The 22,280-nt window shown below is 40.9% G+C and overlaps 1 protein-coding gene across 1 annotated transcript in view; it reads left to right on the forward strand.

Annotated features, from left to right (window-relative positions):
* The window catches only part of SDC2 (syndecan 2), a 60,339-nt gene extending 38,524 nt beyond the window's left edge, over window positions 1–21,815 (forward strand). Inside the window, exons 2-5 of the mRNA XM_052788678.1 lie at window positions 10,033–10,144; window positions 17,242–17,375; window positions 18,177–18,312; window positions 19,561–21,815. Coding sequence (XP_052644638.1) covers window positions 10,033–10,144; window positions 17,242–17,375; window positions 18,177–18,312; window positions 19,561–19,724 — 546 coding nt within the window. The 3' untranslated portion in view covers window positions 19,725–21,815. The remainder of the gene's footprint in view (window positions 1–10,032; window positions 10,145–17,241; window positions 17,376–18,176; window positions 18,313–19,560) is intronic.
* The last annotated feature ends 465 nt before the right edge of the window (window positions 21,816–22,280 follow it).

The raw sequence follows: 22,280 nt of genomic DNA on the forward strand, positions 1-22,280 counted from the left end.
ACAAGGATGTACCTGGTCTCTCAGTGCTTTCTGTGTTTGCTGTCTCTGTCTGAGAAGACTACACCGGTGGAAAGAGTAGCAGTGGTACCATTTATCCTTTTGGCCTCAGAGATTATGGCTTTTGCCCTAATTTAACCAAGTTTTGGATTTACTAGTGCTTTTCCTGCCAGAGGACAAACTGATCCCCTAGCTCTGTGTTTCCAGCCACCACACAACAAGTTGGAAGTAGTTACCTGAAAGTAGTTACCTGAATAAATGAGTCTTCTGACTACAGGTGGCAAGCAGAAGTGTCCACTGAGAGATTCACAGACCTTGTTGTTCAATAAGTCGCTATCGAATAACAGCTTACGCATTCGAGGATTGGAAATGCTCACTCCTTGAGCTGTAAAGTCTGATTCGTCCTCATCTTTGACAAACTTCAGTTGCCAAACATAAACTTTGCTAGTAATATTTAATTGGTGCTAAATGTAACTTTAATAATACACTTGTTTTATATGTAATTTCCCTGCTTATGCGAAAGGAATGTAATTGACTGAGACAGTTTACTGCCAATTCTTGCTACTAATGGCAAAAATATCTTAATTTAAATGATTTCACATTAGTTGATTCTGGGTTCCTCACATGGGGTTATTTTGTTGAAATCCACGGACTGGAAAGGAATCAATATGGGGCTTTTGAAACTGGTGGAGGTTTGCAGTGCTCCCACTACGATTGATTACAGCTGCTTTTGTAGGGCTTTAAAAAGAACAATCTGTATTAAAAACATCATTCTTTGGTATGAGCTCGAACAGCTCCAAATAGGTTTCCATGGGGGCTGCCCTGCAATTTGACCACTTCAAGGGATTGCAGTAATCACCAGTGGGCCAGGGCAGCGAGGCAGAGGAAAGGCTATTAGGTGGGGAGTTATTGGCATGCATGCCAAAGAGGTTACCGTGGCAGCTTTAATCATTCATCCACATTCTCAAGAGGAGGGAGGAAAATATAAGTGTTAGTTCTTCTGATTGATTAGGAAAAAGGATCAGTAAAGCATGAAAGGAGAGGGAAGGTGTGCATAGAAGAGCCAGTGCGCGTTAGATTTAAAAGCACTGACTGGGGCAGGTACATGTAGTTATGACCTCTATACCAAAAGTTGCCTGCTTCTTCATTACTGTCAGATTTGTGACTGGCGATTCAAAGACAGGCTAACCTCTTCATTCAGCATTGTCAAAGGAGCACATTTAACTTCTTGGTCACGGCTATGCCTTAAATTTAACCTGTCTGCACATGGCCTGATGTGTCCTTAAAAAACTGATTAGCATTTTGAGCTGTGACAACGATTTGCATGGTGGTTTTGATCCTACTTTTGGTGAAACCAATGGCTGCTTTTTGGAAAACGTGCAGAAAATTGCTATGCTAATTGAGATAAATCAGTCCGTGATGCACATTGCTGGCTGCTGGCTTCTGATGCTGTTTTGCCTGCACATTGCCCTTTAATATTTCAATCTGGAGTAGCGCTTCGGAAGCTGATTCAGCTGTAGCCATTCTAAAATAGTTTCCCTGTTGTATCGTGCCTACGTCAAAGGCAGAGTTGAAGAATAAACTGTTCTTTGCATCAATTGATGGCTTGGCATGAAAGCTGAAAGGGCTTTGAATCTTTTAATTTTGGGATTCCCAGAGAAGCTTTGGTATTAAACTTCTGCTTTTACGTGGGAAATGAGAATTGCTGTGTACTGTACCTTGACTGTTAAGCAGTCTTGAGGTTTTCAAGGTAAAAGAGACAACTAAACTGCAGCATTCAGTTCTGGGTTTCACGTACAAGGAGAGAAAGACCTGTTGGTGCCGAGTGAGGGAATGTGATACAGTGTCAAATCAGGGGGTCCATGTAAACAGCACAGCAGTACTGTTTCCTTGGGTTGGCATATCAGATTTGCCCTGCCCCTCTGTCATTCCTAAGTAACCATTTTTAAGTTGGAGTAAGTTTATGTGGTCACTGAATTAGGAAGATCTCCTGGTCCTAACCGGTAGCCTGTGTGGAGGTGATCTGACCACGCAGGTCCTCAGCTGTACGTCTGGGGAAGGACCAACAGGTCTGGTCCTCTCTCGAGAGTGGGCTTTCAGCACAAACTGCTGTAGAACTGCAGGAAACTTTTATTGCTGGAGAAAGAAAATAAAATGCTGTAGTTGCATATCCTATGATCCAGGTAGGTTTTATTTGCTGAGTTGTGAGATGAGGCTGTGGGACTTCTCCTGAGGAGACTCTGCCCAGGTGAAGAACTGCTCTTCACTGGGGTATAGTGGTGGCAGAGATCCACAGAGGTAAAGGTTTGTTTTTTCAGAAAATTCTGCATAACTGAATGAAGATGTAGGCATCTTCTGCAGGGTAGATGATAAAGGCATCTTTTGTAGGGGCAGACCCAACTATGGTCTCGCTCAGCTAGCAGTCCTTTAATACTACTTCACATGGGCTTGAGCCTAGGAGGCCTAGGAGGGCTGTTGGGTAATTGATGAGGATCTCTTTTTGTTCATTTACTAAATATCTGTTGTAGCTGGAGAGCATTGAACAAGTTGTTTGGTCTGTCCTTCATCACATATAGTGCTGTTGATACTTGTGTGTAAGGATAGAAAGCTCTGGCTGATCTTGCTGCCTTGCTTGCTCGCCTCCCTCCTGCATCTTCATACAGCAACCTCTGTCCCACCCTGGGCAACAAAGTTTCTGGACAAGGGATTAGATTAATAGACTAAAGTTTGGTCTCTGCGTGCATCTAATAGATAAATGATGCACAAGTGGAAATTTTCACAGACTGAAAAGAAGTGGAAAGATAGAAGCTTTTTCCATTGGAATTTACCTCAAATAGGCCAGAACTTTAGAGGACGTTTATCTTTCTCCACAAGGCAGGACAAGCCTCAGCTCCAAAGCTGTAAGCAGGCCAAAGACCCACTACACGGATCTGTGAGCCTTTATAATGGGAAGAAAAACATTTTCAATTAAGCTTGAACAAGTTCTCCTGTTATCGTTTTAAGTTGTGTTATCACATAATGTACCATACGGCATGTAATTACACATTAGGGAATATTTCTAAAGGCACAGATGACTGTTAGAAAACAGGCACATGAGTTTCTATGACTTTGTGAAGAGTGCGAACTTAAATCTATCAACTGCAGCACTGTAATTTCTTTGGTGCGTGGCCGTAAATGAACAGTAGCTGACGTGGTGGTGGCTTATTGGTGTCTCCTTACCCCAGGGGGCTCTTTGCCTTGGAGCATTTCCCTGTGAGCACCATGGATGCCATGTATTTTCTTTAGTGCAAGCCATGACATTGACTGCTGAAATGCCTGACACCAGCAAGAGCTGTTTTATTAATGCCGTCCCTGTCAAATACGCCTCTGTTTTGGTAATTAGTCTGGCGTAACAGACTGTGCGCATCTTAAAAGCCAGCATATTTTGACTCTTGGCTCTGACATGAGGCAATCTCTGTAAATCAGCTCTTTTGGTAGACTCCTCTATTGTTGAATGCTAGCGGTAGTAGAAGCAGTTTGCAGTACTTGTGTTTATTTTGGGCTCTCCGCCTTTCCTCGGCAGCCACGAGCGGTCAAACCCTTTCTTTATCTGTCGTGAGGGATTGGAGGCCTAAAGCTATAGTTTTGTGCAGCATCAGGAAGTTCTTCTGCATGAGGTACAAGGAGCGTGAATAATCTTTCTGGCATGTGCTCCAGCCGCGGTAGTGGCTCTGCACTGCACCAGACAGGATCTCAGCCTGCTGCGCTGCTGCTGGCACCGGCGCCGTCCCCACGGGCAAACACCCGATTTACAACAGCACTAGTAGGGACACCCGTACAAAGCTGATTTACTCTTCCACCCTTATCTGAAGAAGGGCAGCAAACGTCCTCTAAGATTTTAAAAATACCTTTGGAAACGAGCTCTCTGGAATGAGTCACCGCGATCAAAGCTTGTTATTTAATTGGCCAAAGCCAGCGGTGGGGGAGGCGGTGGCTTTTGCAAATTTAGTCCAGGCAGTTCCCATCGTGAGGCTGGTTTTTGCATTGGGCACGTGGATGAGCAGGAGGACTGGCACGGAAAGGCAGCAGTGTTGGAGAGTGCTTGGAGGGTTTTAAGCTGTTCCGAGGTAAAACTGGGAGATGGTAACCATGTCAAAATGATTCGAGGGAAATGAGCAATGCAGATGTTGGCTTCTATATGAAACCCTTGCTCTCAAACTTGGAAAATTCAATCTGGGGCCTGTTGTTATGGAAATAATATTTTTGCTGTGATCACAGTTACCCAGACCATGGTGTAGTGCAGCTTTCCTGCAGCCAGTACCCACTCCACTGACACCACCATTGTGCAGGCAGTACGGTTTCTCCAAGGAAGAAAATGGGGAGTGCTTAGATGGTTATAGTTAAATTACATCACTAATTATTAGCATCTTATTTCTCAAAAAATCCCACAACTGCCCACCACCGTGCCTCCCACCACCACTTCTGCTGAAGGCCCCACCACAGTTGGCACAGTGCACTGAGGTGGGGTTTGCTGGGAAGACTTTGGCCTGCTAGTCCTTAAAAATGGCCACCACCATCTTGAAAGGAAATAATGGGGACTACTTCTCTCCTTTTCTTCTGTGCCCAGCTGTAGGGCATATCAGTGAAAGGAAAGGCAGGCATCTGTACTAAGACAACTAGTGGCAAACATGCTTTGTAAAGTAAAATCCTCCTTCAAAATTATGTGGTTGTAGCAGGGTACACGTGGGCAGCATAGGGACGTGCCAGCTGAAGGAGGCTGATGAGTGCTGTCAGAGCCGGCAGAGGCTCATCTCTGAGTACCAGTAATACGATGAGAAATGGAAGGTGAATGCTCTTTTGGTTAGCACGTTTCTCTGCAAAAACCTAGTGCTTTGGGGTGTAAATCTGATTTTCAAGTTTGGCGCTGTAGAATTTTTTTGTTTAAAATCATGACTCTTATTCCTGGACAAGGTTAACGAACTCTTAATGGGAGAGTCTCACCAGCGGAATAGTTTTCCTGGTGTGATGAGGTAAAGCAAAGAAATGGTGAACAATGATAGGAAGATACCTGCCAGCTTCGAGGCTGGCAATGCTGAAGTCTGTTAGGACTAACTCCTGTTGGGTGGCAGATTGTAGTTCCTTTTGCAGGAAGCCTAGAGGGAAATACAGCTTCTCCATCATACAACTGCCTTCTCTCCAGCCTTCAATGGGAGTCTGCAATGGCCCTCGGGCTTTAGGTGAATGCATTCAGGTAGTTAGCTTTCCAAAAATGTAGTGTATATGAAGAATGCATCACTTCAGTGAACTCAGACTGACCAGCTGAGCATGCTTTTATACAAGCATGTATAGCACAGCACTGTCTGTTAATAGGAGAGGAAAATCTGTTTTCTTTCTCCTTCTTACATATCGGATCACTGCCTAATCAACAGCTGTAATGCTTGCAAATTTTCAGAACCTTCTGGCTTAGATATTTGTGATCTAACATCACTTTTAAAATATTAGTCTCTGGTTCTGTGCATACTAAACGGGTTACATCTAAAAGACTTCCATCTGGGGAAAAAGGGAGGCAATGTACCATTAATAACCCAGCTGCAAACCTCAAATTCTCTGTCCCATACATATACCCAAAAAGGCAGAGAACAGAAATTTGAGTGCATCTGTAAGTAATAAAATGTTTCCTTCCATATGTCAGTTACTCATTGCTCTTCTGAGTTTCAAACAGCCACGACAGCCATGGTAGACATTACTTCTCCACTGCTCCTCACACCAGCTTTCTTGGCTTCATCCACATGGCACAAAAGTCTTTAATGTCTTACTTCTAAATCATCCCCACGTAATGGGAAGACTGACTGTAACAGCAGCACTGGAAAAGGGAATGGCTATGACCGGGCACTTTGTACTTTTTTTTTTTTTTTAAATGAAGTGCGCCATCCTTTCCCAACCTTCCTATTGTCTGAAGATTGTTTTCAATTTTTTGCCATTGTAATTTTGATGAATGATTTATGCCTTTCATGAGATGATGAGTCAGAAAAAGCTTTTTTGCTTTTTTTTTCTCTCTCATTTAGTGTCAGAATGAGGTTTTTTTTTTAAGTATGTCCCGGATGATCTAAATTAATTGAATTAAAAAATAATTTAAAATGTAAGTTTTAGTAAAATAAAGACATTGAGATTTCAAATTCAACATATTACTGGTATGGGAGTATCTTTTATCTAGTACTTAATGGGTGCTAATCTACACTACATCCATGAGATTTAGATTTATGCCAGTGTAGTCAATAACCAGACAGGAATCAGTGATCATTGGCATGTAGCATGTGAAGTATTTAGGTCACAGGATTTTGCAGCATTATATTCTTGGAATAAAAACGTAAGTGGGATAACAATGATGGATGAGAATGCAATCTCTGTCAAGAGGTAACGAGCAGTTTTTGTGGCTTCAGGGCCAGATTAAAGGCCTGATAACAGAGACATCCTTGCCTGGTGTTCCTGCCGTTTTAATAGATCTGAAAATAAGGCTGTTACATAAAAGTGACATGAGGGCCCTCATTTCAATTGTTAGCCATAGGAAATAGTCCCTTAAATATTTGGCCTTCATAATAACTAAAAATAGATCTGTGGAGTTGGAATTTGCAAACTTTTTTATTTTTCCTCCTAAGCATATTGAAGTGCTAGTACAGACCTTTCTCTGTCCAAGCCTACTGACAACAGACTTGTTTTTCCAACTTGTCTTTTGTGAACACCCTGGAAGTAGTCCACGGGCCCCCATGGATTCCCAGCTGACAAGCGAGAAAACGTTTCTAGAGCAAATATCAAATCAAATTTATTTTTACTTAGCATAAAATTGCAAAGCTTGGCTTCAGTGCTTGATACTTACTTAAGCACCATGAAGCATTCTTTTATTTCCATTAACCGTCTCTCATTTTTCTAAGCTTAATCTTCACAGAATTATTTTTTATGGCTGTGCATTTCTGCTTGACTGTTGGGCTTTTCTTTTTATTTTTAACCTTAAGGCAGTTTTCATTCCAAGTGGCCTAAGGCAGCTACATGTTTCTGAGCAACTGGGAAAAGAGATGCAAGCTGTGAGTGTACAGGGGGTGCCCCTACCCCAAGTGTATTAGCCAGCTTGCAAAAGAGTCTCTTTAGGGACAGTGCAATGCATTTATCTATGCAAATGCTTGGGGATTTTTAAGCTTGAGTATGCTTCTTCGTGCCTCTGGTTTGAGAGGGTGCTCCTGTCCTGCCTGAGTTCTACTAGACGAGGATCATTCGTACTGGAAACAGGCTGAAGCAAGGGGCCGTGGCCAGAGAAGCTGCAGAGCATCTTACTCAGGTGGAGCTTGATGTCTGATCTGAATGCATTTGGAGTTCACTGTACCATATATTTCTCCCTACAGTAAATATTGTACTGGATCTGTAAGACTGTGGGGAATAGTTTTCTCATTCTGATGGAGTTGTGCCATCCACAATACTAGATATTAAATAATTTTTCACATTGTATCCTTTGCATCCCCAGAATAAAATACAATGGATGCTCAAATTGCTGCTGAAAACTACGCAGGCTTTTCTTCCACTTCTGTTCCTTTGTTTTCAGCTGGTTTAAATCTTGAGAACATCTCAGCATAGCTAGAAATGAGAGCTTTTGGCAGCTGAAAAGCCATAATTCATCGAAAGAAAGGGAGTGAATATGATGGTAGGGAGCCTGGCTGACTAGGCGCTTGCAGCTTGGGCTGGGTTGGGTTAGCTGCTCAGCTGTCTTACAAAAACTGAATCTTTAGAAGAACTGTCAGGGATCATTTGTGTCTTCTCCGAGTCCTGTGAGGCTCGAAAGAGCAAGAAAACAGGGTTGTTTGTTTTGGAGCAGGGGGATATTTTGGATTTTTGTTTGTTTTTTGAATTCTGCTAAGTTTGCTTCTGATATAGACAGATGTGGGAAATGGCCTAGGGAATAAATTGATTCGTAAGTTCGTATGTTTATTCAACACTAAAAATTCTGGGCATGGACGTGTGATACTTCTGTTCTCATGCAGACTAGTTTTCATTCACTAACATTTGCAAACTCAGGCTGTTTCTCAGCTGTTGCCACATGCTATTGGCAATTTCCATTGTTAGGAAATTTCTCCAGGTAGGTCTTCAAATTTTTTCCCAGCTTGGCATTGGGTAACATTTACTGCCTCTGATATCCTTTGAGTATTGTATGCCTTTTCTATACTCATGGTCAGCCACCTGCATTTCCTTTTAAGTATGTTTTGTTTTTTCCTGCCTGATATTGAGGGGTGGGCTGTTTTGTACCACAATTGTGGCTGAAAGTAAAATGGCGTGAAGGGGTTTGGTCCATTGTGACAGCCTGATCAACAGTAAGGTATTTGTCCTGTGACAGGGAGTTGTTTTCCTATATGGAAACAGTCTCAGCTGCGTCTTAATTACAATACCATCTATACACCTACCGAGTTACTTCAGGCCTTCCTTTGGAGACATCTTTTAAAGGAATTAAGTCATTTGATGGTGACCAGACATCATCTTGAATTTCTGCTTTGGACTGCAGCCAGTTCCAGGCAGACCGTGTGAACTAGCAGCAGCAGCAGAGAGCAGGCTTTTTGTAAACCTGTCTTAAAAACAGGGCTTTTTTTCCCCCACATATCCCACAGGTAAAAGCTGCCATAGTAAGAGTAGACTTTGACCAGGTATTGTGTTGTTTGTCTTTTCCTCTCTAGAAGAAAAACACCGTAACACTGTTTTAGTTCAGAGCTGTTCAGAGAAGTGTTAGGTACCCCCAGTACAAAGGGTTTTTTACCCTGAAATACTCAGGATGGCCTTTCTGCTTTCCATGAAGAATCATTTTTTATTGTAGATCAAACTGAAGAGTGGTTTTCTGCCATGAAGAAGCTTAGAACAGGAATCTGTTGACAAAAACCTCCTAAAAAAAAAGGCACAAATGTCTTCAACAATATTTTTTAGACCTCTGGGAAAAAATTTGCCTCAGAAAGTCAGATGTGGGTCTTTCCATACAGGAGTTACCCCTTTCACAGTTTGGTACCGCTTTAGGAAAGCTACAGTGAATGTTGGGTAGCATAAGATGGGCAATCAATGCCATGCAGTAAAAAGTAAGATGGAAACCCTTAGGACACAGAGCAGCAGGTTTGGGTGCTTATATGAGATACAGAACAGATATATTTTGGTATAGCGTTTTGATATTTGGCTTTTTGACTTAAAACTCCATTTGCAACTGCCATACTTTTTCAACAAGTCGTGGCAAATGGGCATTCACAGAAATGCTGGTAAAAGTAATAGTAGTAATAGCAGCAGGTACCTTCTCAGTCATCAGTACATGGCTCCCATAAGGAAGTCCTGGTTTTGGCTGGAATAAAGTTCATTTTCTTCTTAGTAGCTCGTATAGTGCTATGTTTTGGATTTAGGATGAGAATAATGTTCATTTAGGAATTGGAGCATCTTGCCTGACCAGAATTTTGGAGATATGCTGTCTGATCTGGCAGGAAATGTCATAATCCTTAATCAACAGCACTGTCTTGGAAACATTTGTATTCTGTAGTCCCAGTTGTTCATTCTAACTTGTAAAGAGTTTCGTGAGGTTTGGCTCGATATACCTCTGAGATGGTTTTTGATGCGTGCTCTTGTTGCTTCCCATTTGAGATCAAATGACAGACCTCACATGACAGCCTATAGATATGTGTATTTGAGATCCTGACAGAGGGCTTCAATCCCGGGATTTGCTTCTTTCTTGTTACAGAAGCTCTGCAGAGTATATTGCAAATCCCATTTATTCATTCATGCATTTAATGAGATGAAGAGTGATTTGAAGGGGGCTTGCTTCCTAAAGATTGGGTGGTTTCTTAGTTTTCATTGTGCAGCCTTGGATTTTTTTTTATGCTGTAATTTTTACAAATTTCTTTAACATCTTAGACAAATGCCTTGCATAAACTGGAAGTATAAACTGTTCAGTGTGCCATCATCAACTTTGGAAATAGGAGAGAAGACTGAGAGATTATTACGCTGGAGAACTGTTATCTTTTTAACCATTCCCTCTTATCTGTTTTCCAGAGAGCAGATTTGACCTCTGATAAAGATTTATACCTTGACAACAGCTCTGTTGAAGAAGCATCAGGCGTCTATCCAATTGATGATGATGATTATTCATCTGGGTCAGGTTCAGGTGAGACAACATGTCACAATTTTATTTTAAAAAGTGTAAGAAGTAATGCAATTATTTGAGGAAAAGCTGTGCAGTTTTCCTGTATAAGTTGGAGATGATACTTTCAGTGCGTACCATGAGTGCTTGGCTCTCTATTTACAGAGCACTGAGCATCCCTATGGACTGAGTTTTAAATATCAACTTTCTGCTCTTTTCTCTTACTCCTTAGTTGCATCATTTCACTGCACTATTTTCTCTCTGCTGTCCCTCTGGTTTCTGTGTAGATCTCTCTGGAGTTTAGAAATAAGGATTAGAGGAGGCTTAGTTCTCCCATAGCATAAAGCTAATTTAGTAGTCTGTAAGAAAACATAGCGGCAGCAAACTTGTTTTCTCTTATATGCATTCAGGTTGACATAAACATGGTGTCCACTTCTTTTTTGTTGTTGTTCTTTTAAATTTGGAAGTCTAGATACTGCCAAAAGCATGACAATTTTCTCTGAGGTAACTACATCCATATAGTGAATAAAGAAATTCATAAACATAACATACTGATTTCTCAGACTTAAACACCATTAGAGGCATGTAGCTAGCTCATCATTTTTCAAAAAACTGTCAGTGAAACCTCATTAATAATTTCTTTTAGAAAGCCTCTTTGTGGAGTGTCTTCTAGGCTAGCTGGGAGGCTCCAGCCATTAAAAGTTAAGTGCAGGATTTTATGGTAGTTCTGGAAGAGAAATTTCCTTATTGTTGTGAGCATTTGCTGAGCTGTTGTGGAAATCCCATTTATTTTCCAAGTGTGTTACTTATTTTTTTGTTATTGCGCTTTTTGTAATCTGTCTTTGATATTTATATATACTTGTAAATTTTTGAAGGGTAAGCCCTTCTTGTAGCACCTTGTCTTTGTTACTGTTGTGAGCCACAGTTGAGATTTTTTGGATGGATTTTTGTTTTTCCTTTCTTTTGGAGTTTCAAAGATATGTTAAAATGAAGTCTGCAGAGATCTGATTGTGCTGCCAGGCAAATTCAGGCCCATCAGTCACTGGCACCTGGGTAATACCCTGTGTTTTGGAAGTCCTCCATAGGGGGAATTTGACGTTCCATTGTGATCAATGACTTAATCAGGCCTCCTTGCTGTAGGCTTCGAGGGGAAATTTAACTTCATTTGGAAAAAAAAAAACCAACAAACAACCACTCAACCTAACTACTTAGTGATTTCATCCAGTTACCAGGACCGTCTAAGGAAATTTCTCACCCCTGAGAAAATTGCCCTTTCAGTTAGCATCTCATTCTGTCATGTCTTCAGGTGACTTTGTAAGCTTCAAGAAAGGAGATAGGCTGACAATAAATAGCAGTACGGAGAATGGTCTGTTTTGGTTTTATTTCCTCCCTCTGTGGAGTTTGGCTGTTTCTAATATGGATGATTCAAAATGCAACCCTGCTTTTGAAGTGGAAAGGACTATACAAGAACTGGCTTCAGATTTTATTAAACCATCTCAGTGATAAAAGTGGAACCAGAAGGACAGAAACTACATCCAGACTTCACCAAAAGTAACACCTTGGCTTTCTCTTCTCTCTTTTCCTGTGCTCAGCCTTGAGCCATGGGTGGAAGATGGAGTGCGTAACACACACTCATGCTACCTCTGACAATCTCTTTCCTGCAAGAAAGCAGGAAAAGTCTCACTGTAGACTGGGACTAGTTGAATGCCCCTCCAAAGGGCTCATGTGACAGTACCAAAATCTAAATCTTTTGAACAAAGGAAGAACTCTTCAGTTCAAATCATCTTCCGAGCAATCTCTGAGCCTAGTTTTTTTCACGTAAGAAAAAAACTCAAAAGGGAAGCAAATTAGCATCCTCTCTGCCCTGCTCATTCTATACTTACTGCTATCCCTATTTTATGAAGTAGAAAGTGTCCTGCAGATGTACCAATGATCAGTTTTCCTCATATTATGTTGAATGTGTCTCTCTTCAGTGATGTAGTGATCCTAGCAGGAAGAGCCTTCCCACACAAGAGTGGTTTTCTTGCTGTGTAATTCCACTCCAAGCAAACAGATCCAAGATGACAACATGCTGACTCCTTTCCTTGGTATGAAAATTGTTAGCTGCCACCAGGCCTTTGGAGATAAACAGGAATTGTCAGCACCACCATTAATGCCCTTGCAGGTCTACAAGCAGCATTAACATGGACAAATGTCACTGTAAGCATGACACATTTCAAACTAGACATTTGCTGAGGGCTTTTTGTAAGGAGGAAAAAAGGTGATGGTGTTCTGATTTTTTCTTTTCTTTCCTTTCATAGCCTCTTTATTCTTCATGTACATTCAGCTACTGTTGAGCATTTGCCCAAGTGTTCAGTCTGAATCCATTGGCCAAGTTTCCAAAGGAACCGTGCCTGCTTCCTGATTGTCCTGTATCAAAAGCAGAAAGTCTGTAGTGAATTTGTTAGTCCATGATTTCCTTCTTGCAGTCTCCATCTCTGAGGAGATGCCTCAGTCTGTCATCACTCTTTTTAGTGTAAGTGTTCGTATATAGCATAATAATAAAAGAGTGAAAATAGTTTTCCTGCCTATATAAAACTTGAAATGCTTTTATAACTACTGTTGCTTTTTCCTCTGGCATAAAAGATCTTAACTGAGCCTTGGTCTTGCAGGTACCTGGAAGTAGCTGCTAAGCAGCGTGACTACCCTTATGTTAAGGAAAGGTACCATCTCTATTAGATTTATCTACAAGTTCTTTGGAAAACTATCTGTCTGGTTCTTTTGTCTTCTCTTAACTTACTTCTGGCAGGCAAGTCTCTGCAATATATATATCAGAATCTCATGCAGATTTTTCCTTCCCCTTCTTCTATTCCCCAGCCTAATACTTCTCAGTCAATAGCAGCTCAAGTTGAGAAGTTTAGCTCGGGATGAACTAGGCCTAGACAGATATTGTGACTGGGGACTCTTTCTGGAGGAAAGTACGGTGGTGGGGTTGGAACTCCTCCAAGAAACACAAGAGCAGATCTGCTTTGGCTCTTGACCTAACGGGAAGCCAAAGTTATGCTCCAAGGCCGGAAGGCAGTTTCAGAGTCCAGTGGCAGTGTGGCATGGGGCTGGGTGACAGGCAGTGGCATGGCTGGGGGGGCCATGGTCCTGGGGGGCGGGGGAGGGGGGGGGGGCATGGGCGCTGTCCCAGGTGCTGATCAGGAGGCAGCACAGGGCCATGGCTGACACTGGATGCTCCTGGCCCTGGTGGCAGTGTGCCCAGCAGGCACTCCAGATGGGTGACACTCCCCCTCCTGGTGTGCTTCCCCTCCCGTGGTGCAGGCAACACAGCAAGTATTCATTTCCCATTTCCTAAAGTTCCACTTGAAAGTGCCTTTCAGATTGGCTTGGAGCAAGAGCTTCTTCTGTCCATCTGCTACACCAGCCCCAAGCATGCTTCATGACATTGACTGCCTGGTTCTCCAGGCCCTTTAATGTAAAAACCTACTCTGATACTGTATAAGAGTGTGTTTTTGTTGTGCTGGACAGAATCTAATACTTCAGTGCAGTTAGGACTCTTCCTTTTATTCTTTCTTCAAGTTTAGTTGGGGTTTTTTCCCTCCTCAGGTGAGAATTATCAGAGACATGACATCCTTGCACTGTCCACATTTAGTTCAGCTGCCCTGATAGGGCACTAGTCTTATGTTTACAGTGTCATCTCTGGTTGCCTAACACTATGTTGATTAAAGGTTGCGTTGGGGACTTTTCATGTGAGTGGGGGTGAGATAAGCTAGCTAAAAATGTGTCATTCTGATATGTGTTGCATTGATGATAGAGATGGAAGATGTGAAAGAGATGGTGGGTATGTGTGCGCCCACCTTATGACAAGTTTGCTTGTGGTGGTAGTACTCCCCGAGTGTGATGTGCAACAGCAAACAAACATGATGCCAAAAGATAGGATGAAATGATTGGATTTGTTTGGTAGGAAGAGTTAATCACTCACTACTTTGCAAGTAAGAGTGCTAACTACTGTGGGCTTTTTTGTAGTGTACAATAATTTAAGCTGGCACAGTCTTGATTTCCTGACAACTTTCGTCAAGCATCAAAAGTGTGAAGGAGCATTTGCATTCCCATCATCCAAGGAGCAGCTAATAGACACATCACTGAGGGCTATACTAGATATTTCCAATACTACAGCACAATCTGGAGCTATTTTGACCACTATGAAGATAGCAGTTGGGCAACCTGAAGAAGTTGCAGTGGATAAAAAACAGTGTGTGGTGGTTGAGAGCTCTCAATTCTATATCACAGAGATGGCTATGGGTTTAATTACTGCAGGGTTCTTGTGGTGGCCTCACTAAGAGGGCAATATCTACTTGTAGAGTGACTCAAGGCAGTTAATACCCAGCACCATCACCCAAACTGGCCAATTCCAGAAACCTTCTAAAGAGACAGTGATATTTTCAAAAGGAAGAAGTAAGCTCTCATACTCCAACCATTTCACAGTATTCCTCTTAAGAACCTAGCTGGAAATTACGCTCATGACACTCTGTAGGTTTCTTCTTTCCTGTCCTATTTAGATTCAGGGAGGAGAGTGGTTCTCTTTTTTTTACCTTTTAGGGAACATGATACTATATAAAATGCTAATGCTATGTTCTGGAGAGCATTAGGGAGGTTTTTTTGATCCTTCAGTCCTATTTATGGGTTATTCTGAGAATACTACTCTGTTTAGCAAAGGAAATGCCTTCCCCTTGTTTAGACCTACTCCGAGCCAAGCAGAGACCTGTCTAGATAAAGCTAATTAGAAAGCAGGAACCATAGGGAAGTGTCTGAGCCAGTACCTGAGTCAGGCCTAAATGATAGGTGCCCAGGTGTTTTGGGGATTGTCAGGACTTACCTGAGGCCGTGTGGAAGAGGAGTTGGGTACCTCTGGTGCAAATCTAGCAACTAGTCCAGGAGCTAGATTAGTCACCCAGTTGTCGAGAGACTGGAGATCTGCATCCTCCATAGCGAGAGAGGTTCAGACCTTTCATGTTCACCATTTTATCTGGCAGACACAACCATGGCCTAAAGCGAAAGTGGCATTTAAGGATTTGGAGGAGCAGTTGTGATTAAATGGGACTTATCATTTCATAAAAAGAAGAAAATAAAGTTCTGTACTCTCAAAGTGTGTTTCATCAGATCTCTAATCTGATCATCAATTTTAATTTCCTTGACTGTGAAAGTCTTGTGTAATTTGGAGGAACTTTGGAAGGTAAAGCAGGCCGAGCTATCCTTTGGGCCCTTATTTCTCAAAGAAAACTCTTGAGGCAAAGCCAGAAAATTTTTCCTGTTGGATGCTTTTCCTCACCTCTGTTTTGAAGAACGATGTTGGTTTTTTGATCTTTGAGTAGCTTTCAGGAAAATACCTAATTCTTGTTGTGAGGTCTTTATTCTGGAGGTTGCACTGTAATTTTGGTATCTCTGAAGGTTTTTCCAGTATTATTGTGTGCCGGTAGCTTTAATGTAGTACTTTTTTTAATGATTCCAAATATTCTTTTCTACAGTACAGAAGTTGTTTTAGTTATTGTCTTGTTAACGCCCTTCCTTTCAATGCCAAATGTATATAATTCTTGACTGTGAGTTCAAAACTTTGCTATTGCGCTCGTATTTTCAGCCTGTTTTCTTTCACTACAAAAATAAGATAAAAGGTCAGTTTGGAATGAGTGAGTCATACCATTCTGCAGTTAGAGGATATATTTTTATTTGTTAGGAATTACTCTTATGCACATTTGCTGGATTTATTGCCCAATGGTTACTTGGGTAACCGGTGTCTGTAATGAGCGGAACACATTGAGATTCGTAAGGAGTGGTCCAAGAAGAGGTTGATTCTTTTTCTCTTTCAGGTCTTGCAATAATTTAGTCTCTTGTCTGTGTCTTCTTCCTTCCAGTATCACTAAAGGATATTTATTAGACATGTCCATTATCTTATTCTAAAGGAGCCTTCATACTCCAGCAGGGCTTTGAATGTGGAGGAAATTAAATTTAAGGTCATCTTTAGGGAGTTTTCTATCCTCTTACTCTTTATTTCAAAAGAAGAAGGCTTCTGAATTATGTGGAGTTTAAAAACATGTGAATTCCTAGTGACTGAAACATAAAATAATAGCAGTCTTCCTGTGGGTAGAAACTACTCGGTTTTTTATGTTTGAGGATTTAACAGATTTGCTGTATAGGAGAGATTTTGTTGTTGAAGCAGTGTGTTATAGGGAAAAACTGTTCAGTTCATGTAGTTTAAGTCAAGTGAGGATTAAAGAAGTTCTTTGATTGATTTGTTTATGACATGTAATTATCTGGTGATCATTGAACTATAGTTTGGGGCTCAATATCAGCAATACAACAGATAACCACAATGCCAGCCACTTACAAAATGGTCATATGCAACTACAAGTTTCCAACCCCCCTTCTGTAACTGATCCCAACATGTGCCACAGGCTCACAAAGACTTGTGTGCACACACACATCCCTCTCGCAGGCGTGGGGTGTGCAAGCTCCCCTCCTCTGGGTGTGCAGGACCCCCTGCCCACAGTCCTCCGCTGTGGGGGATGTGGGTGCCACCAGCCCCATGTGATACTGGGGCCCCACCACCTCCTGCCACCCCCAGGAGGTGACCCTGTGCCCCCAGGGTGCAGGTCCCGGGGGTTCCCCTGTGGAGAGCTAGAGGTGGCTGCTGGCAGCAGCCACGAGGTTGGGGGGTGGCACTGCCAAGCCCTGGCAGAGCCCCCGCTGCCGCGGGGCTATGTCAGATAGTCACACCAGCCCTGACAGCGGCTGCTTTAGCTCCAGGGTCTCTCCCCCGTTACAAGTGTTTATGCTTTTTTCAAACTTCTTTTCAGGCTGGTTCCTTCTGTTTCAAAAATATCATGGTAATTTCCTGGTTACTGCTTAATCCAGCTGGTGGCCTCCCTTCCTCTTTCATGGGATCACTTGGGGCAAATATCTGCCTGACAGTTTGGGGCACTCTGTTTGCACTCGCATCTTTATCTTAGCAGGCATTGTCATCTAGGCCATTTGCCTAGGGTGGGCTGTGCAAGCACCCCTACCTTAGTGTCATAATAAAAAAGGTAATTGGTCTGGAAGAATTTCACAGGTCAGTGAAATGTCACCTTTTTTGCCTCCAGGTGCTGAAGAAGATGAGGATAGTTCAGTGATAACAACATCCAGAACACTTCCAAAGTTACCGACAACTAGTGATGCATCTAGGGCTGAGACTACCACGGTGAAAATGCAGACCAAGGTGCCTGCACAAACAAAGGTGCGTGGCTGGAGAGCAACACCATTTAAAATGGTTCCACTGTACCCCATTGATAGCTTGATGTTAACTTTGTTTGATTTATATGGATTAAAAAGCCCCCACAAACTTTACTTAATGCTACTGCAGCCTTTTAAATGAATACAGAGCTGCTCGGTTTCATTCCTACTAGAAAGTCTTTGTAGGGATGTCTGGATTTCACATGAAAGAAGAGATGCAAAAAAGAATATCTCATGATATGCAAGAGTTTCTCATGACACCTTTGGGTCTGAGCTGTACCTTTTTTGCATCTCTCAAGGAGTTATTAAAAAATTCTACGTGAAACGTCCCTTCTCAAAGGAGAATGTTGTGTGGTCGGCTGTAGTTTGAACACTTGCCAGGTTCCGTTTACTATTTCAGTATTCCCTTCTACTACCATAGGTAATGTTGTCTAAGTTACCCTCAAAGGCATTCTGAATATAACATACCTGATGTGTTAATTTCAGAATTGTTATTTCATTCAGAGGCTGTTATTCTGATAAACACTGGCAATATTTAGCAGCTGTTTGCTAAATATACTTTTGGGGGTTTTAAACTTGTGGATAGTGTTTTTCATTCTGACATCATGATGACAAATAGATCCAGTTACAATGTCTGGCACAGCTTTCTGTGATCAAAAAACTTCCTGTGTGTTGTGTTTGTCAGTATTGTGGAGTACGTGTGTAGAGCCACAGCTTTGTGGCTGCCCATGACGGGCAGTGACTGTGCTGACTTGTGGTGCGCCCTGTCTGTAAACGATGCTCTGTTTTCCTTTTTGTGCCACAGTCACCTGAAGAAATCGATAAAGAGGAAAGGCCTGAGACAGATGCCAAGAAAAAGAGTGATGAGCCAGGGGATGACACTGACGTGTTCACTGAGAAGCATTCAGAAAACCTCTTCCAGAGAACAGAAGTTCTGGCAGGTGAGGCGGCATTTGCCAAGGTCTATCTCACCCGAAATGCCACAGAAAACAGAAGGAATCCGTATCAAAATGCAAACTCAACATTAGTGTTTTCTTGGTAGATTCTTAAACACTTTCATAGCGGGTAGCCAGTGGTTGATTTGATGAGAATGAGACGGGCATCTTCTGGAGTTAATTAATAGCGAAGTCTGTTGCTAATTGATTTGACGCCCACAAGTTAAATACTGCCTGCTTAATATCTAGAGCTTCCACAGCTCGGAAAGGGAGTTGCAATTTGGATTGATGCTTGCAGTGTATAAATGTATTTCTCACCCACACTACCAAGAGCACATTGCTATCTGGTGCATCTGGTGCAGATGGACACTGCCTGGGAGGAGCTCATGGCAGGGGTGGGTGGATGGAGAGGGATGGAGGAGCATGGTCCTTAGGATACAGAGGGTCTATTTCCATGCATAACCCAGGGAGGCACAGGCTGGCCACCAATGCTTTCACTACATGGGAGGTTTTTTTGGCATAAGAACAGTGTTTACAGGTATACTTTTCCCCCATGTCCTCAGAGGGGGTGTTGGGACTCATGAAAGTCACACAGGTTTGGACCACATCTTCCTATGAGCATCCAAATGTGAAATAGCCTTAATACCCACGTCAATGGAAGCATGTAGGTTTGCTCTTGAAGTCTAGTTAGAGTTGATACTTTCTACACACTCGCTAGTGCATGATGAATGCAATGCCTCTGTTCCTACAGGTACATGAAATGTTCTCTCCTATTACTCATCAACAGGAAATTAATTTCAGTCTAGAGTCAGAGTGAAAACTGATGGAGAAAAGGGAAATCCCATTTCTTGGCTAGTGTAACAAAATAGTTCTTTTAAGGCTGAAAATGTTAACTGTTGAAAAATGAGTTTGAAAGAAATGTTATTATTATGAATTAAGACAACTTTATGCTCTGGCAGTATTGGCGGCTTTCTTAATTGAGGTTTTGGAAAATTTTTGATAACCTTTTTAGTACTGTGGGTTGTTGGATGTTGACTTGTAGGTGGAATGTCCTTTTAAATGATTGCCTTCATAAACACAGACAGGCTTTCTGAGAATATATTTCAGGATACTAATAATCAAGACAGTTGCATAATGGGAGGCCTTTTCTGCAATTTGAAAATAATGGCAAACTCATTGTGTGAGATGAAAAAGAAACATGGTGTTAAACTTTTTTTTATGGCATATTGTGAATCTTTGTTTCTTTGATTACAGCTGTTATTGCTGGTGGAGTTATCGGTTTTCTTTTCGCAATCTTCCTTATCCTGCTGCTGGTATATCGCATGAGAAAGAAGGATGAAGGCAGTTACGACCTTGGTGAACGTAAACCATCCTGTGCTGCCTATCAAAAGGCACCTACTAAGGAGTTTTATGCATAAAATTCCTATTTAGTGTCTCTATTTATGAGATCACTGAACTTTTTTAAATAAAGCTTTTGCATAGAATAATGAAGATTTTTTTTTTTTTTCATTAAAGAGCCATTATGGCACCTTTATGATAAAATCCCATTGTATTTAAAACTTTTCATGTATTCCTTTAAAAATGTAAAATTAAAACTTAACATTTGCAGTGTTCTGTGAATAACAGTGGCAAAGCATTATTTTATAAAAACATTGATGTTCACTGAATCATTTTTAAAACTTTATGCATAAATATAAAATAATGAAAATTATTGTTTTATCCTATGGTTCAATGAAAGTTGTTTAATTTTTGTTGGCATGTCTCAGATTGATCTTACAAGTTAGATTTTATTTCATTAATTTATCTGTTTCCAAAAAAATGCCTTTTTGTAGTTGTCATGGTGCAATTTGTCTTCAGATAATTCAGATAACAGTAACTTTTAGTGTAAATGTAATTTTTCAACTATGTAAACTTTAACCTCCACTTTGTATAAATTTAAGTGTCAGAATATCAATTTTACACTTTGCATTGTTTCTCAGCGTACCTGTAGCTTCAGTGAGATTTGTAACAGCAAATTAATGTGTAAAATTGGATTATTACTACAAACTGTATAGTCGTGTTCTTACTAAACAAATCTCCTGTAAGGAAGATTTGGAGTAAGCTACTGACAAATCTAAGCAAACCCAAAGACTCTAACAGTATTTTGAGAAGTTGCTGCAGATTTCTATGGCCACTGTATTTGTTAATTATTTGCAATTTGAAGGTACAAGTAGGGGTTTAAATTTTTGTTCTTTAAAAATGCGTTTAAGTTGTAAAAGTCTTTTAAAGCCTTTGAAGTGCCTATGATTATATGTAACTCGTCGCAGACTGGTGTTAATGAGTATATAACAGTAAAAGAAAATGTTGGTATTTTATAAGCACAGACAATTCTAATGGTAACTTTTGTAGTCTTACATGGATAGACATAATTGTAATTTGGGAACATAAACACTACTGAATAAATCATGTGGCCTAATACTGAGAATTCCATTGTGATATACTTTTGTACGCTTTTCATTTTATGTCTGCTTGCTTATGTTTTAATGTCACAGACTACATCTAGTAGATCTTAAAAACCCAGACCAAAAAAAAAAAGGCTGTTGATCAGGCTGATCCTCAGACCAGATGTATTGCACAAGTGACAGAGAAAAGCGGGAATGTTTATGTCTTGCATCTGGTGTATGAGTTATGAGTCATTCAACCTTTGCATTATATTTAATGGCAGTATTGACACAGACCTGTTCTTCCTGCAAATGTTGTTTTCCATACTGTAAAATTCAAAGAAGTGCCCGGGTTCATTTATTGTGTATATCAGTTTTTGATTTGTTGTTCAGGTTTGTTTTTTGCCTGGCCTTTTGGAAAAGCTTGGTTTATTCTGCTCGGACTCCAGCAGAAGAGTTGACACAAGTGGAGTATCTTCATAAGAGAAGAAAGAAATATTCTCAGTAGAAGAGAAAAGGCTCTGTTGCTTAGACCTCAGATAGGTGTTGGATAGAGGGACACGTGGAGAAGATGATAGTCTGCCTCCTTATATTATGCTTTGTAACAGACAAATGGCTTCGTCTTCTGCTCTGTTAACCTCCTCATTTTTTATTTTCGAGATTTCCAAAATATAGGTGTCCAGGACGTCAAGCTGAACTGCTTCTCAGAAATGGCAATGTATTGTAAATAAGATCTGGTAGCTCTTCAGATAAGAGTTGCCTAACTTGTATTTGTTGCTGTCCCAAGTTCAGTGATCATTTAGGAACAAACGAATGCTATCCTGTGCTAAAATATTTAATATATTGCTTTTTAAATTACTTATACTTACTGGCAAGTTTTTCAAAGCCATACAAGTTCAACAAGTAAAAACAGGGTAAGAATTTAACAGGTATATCTTATTGTGCAATATTTAGTGAAATTCAATTAGTAAAATAACTGCTTGAAATAACTGTGCCAAGAAAAGAAAATTTCTGGCAAATGCTGTGCCACTGCTGTAAAATAAAGCATTTGTTCAAGTGCCAAAATAAAGTCTACCATGCCTAAACTAATACTTTATTTGTATAGTCTGACATCCAGTTTTTTGAAGCCTACTTTGTTTAAGGTAGTAGATCTGAATTTTCTTTAAGGGTGCAATGAATATTGCTGTAAGTATAGCTATAAATATGAAACACCAGATGAATTGTCTCCTCCTTCTTCATAAGCAAATTGATATTGAGAAGCTATTTTCTTTTTGGTTATATATGTTAGACTCTGCCTATATACCTTATGTAGAGGACACTTTATCCAATGCAGACATCTGTTGTAATTATGCAGGCTACCAAATATTATGCTTGTCTGGTTCCTCCCGCATCTGCTTACAAGCAGAAGCAATAGTAAAGTTTCAGCTCTATTTCACCACTCGCCTTTTTTTCCCCTACACATCCATTATCCGCTCTGTTACATGCAGAAGAGGTTTAATGCAAAAGAGGTTTAATGTTTCAGCTATGTACACGGACTTAAAGTATCGCAGTCCT

This window comes from Harpia harpyja, chromosome 5 (genome assembly GCF_026419915.1).
Source record: "Harpia harpyja isolate bHarHar1 chromosome 5, bHarHar1 primary haplotype, whole genome shotgun sequence".
Taxonomy (NCBI): Eukaryota; Metazoa; Chordata; class Aves; order Accipitriformes; family Accipitridae; genus Harpia; species Harpia harpyja.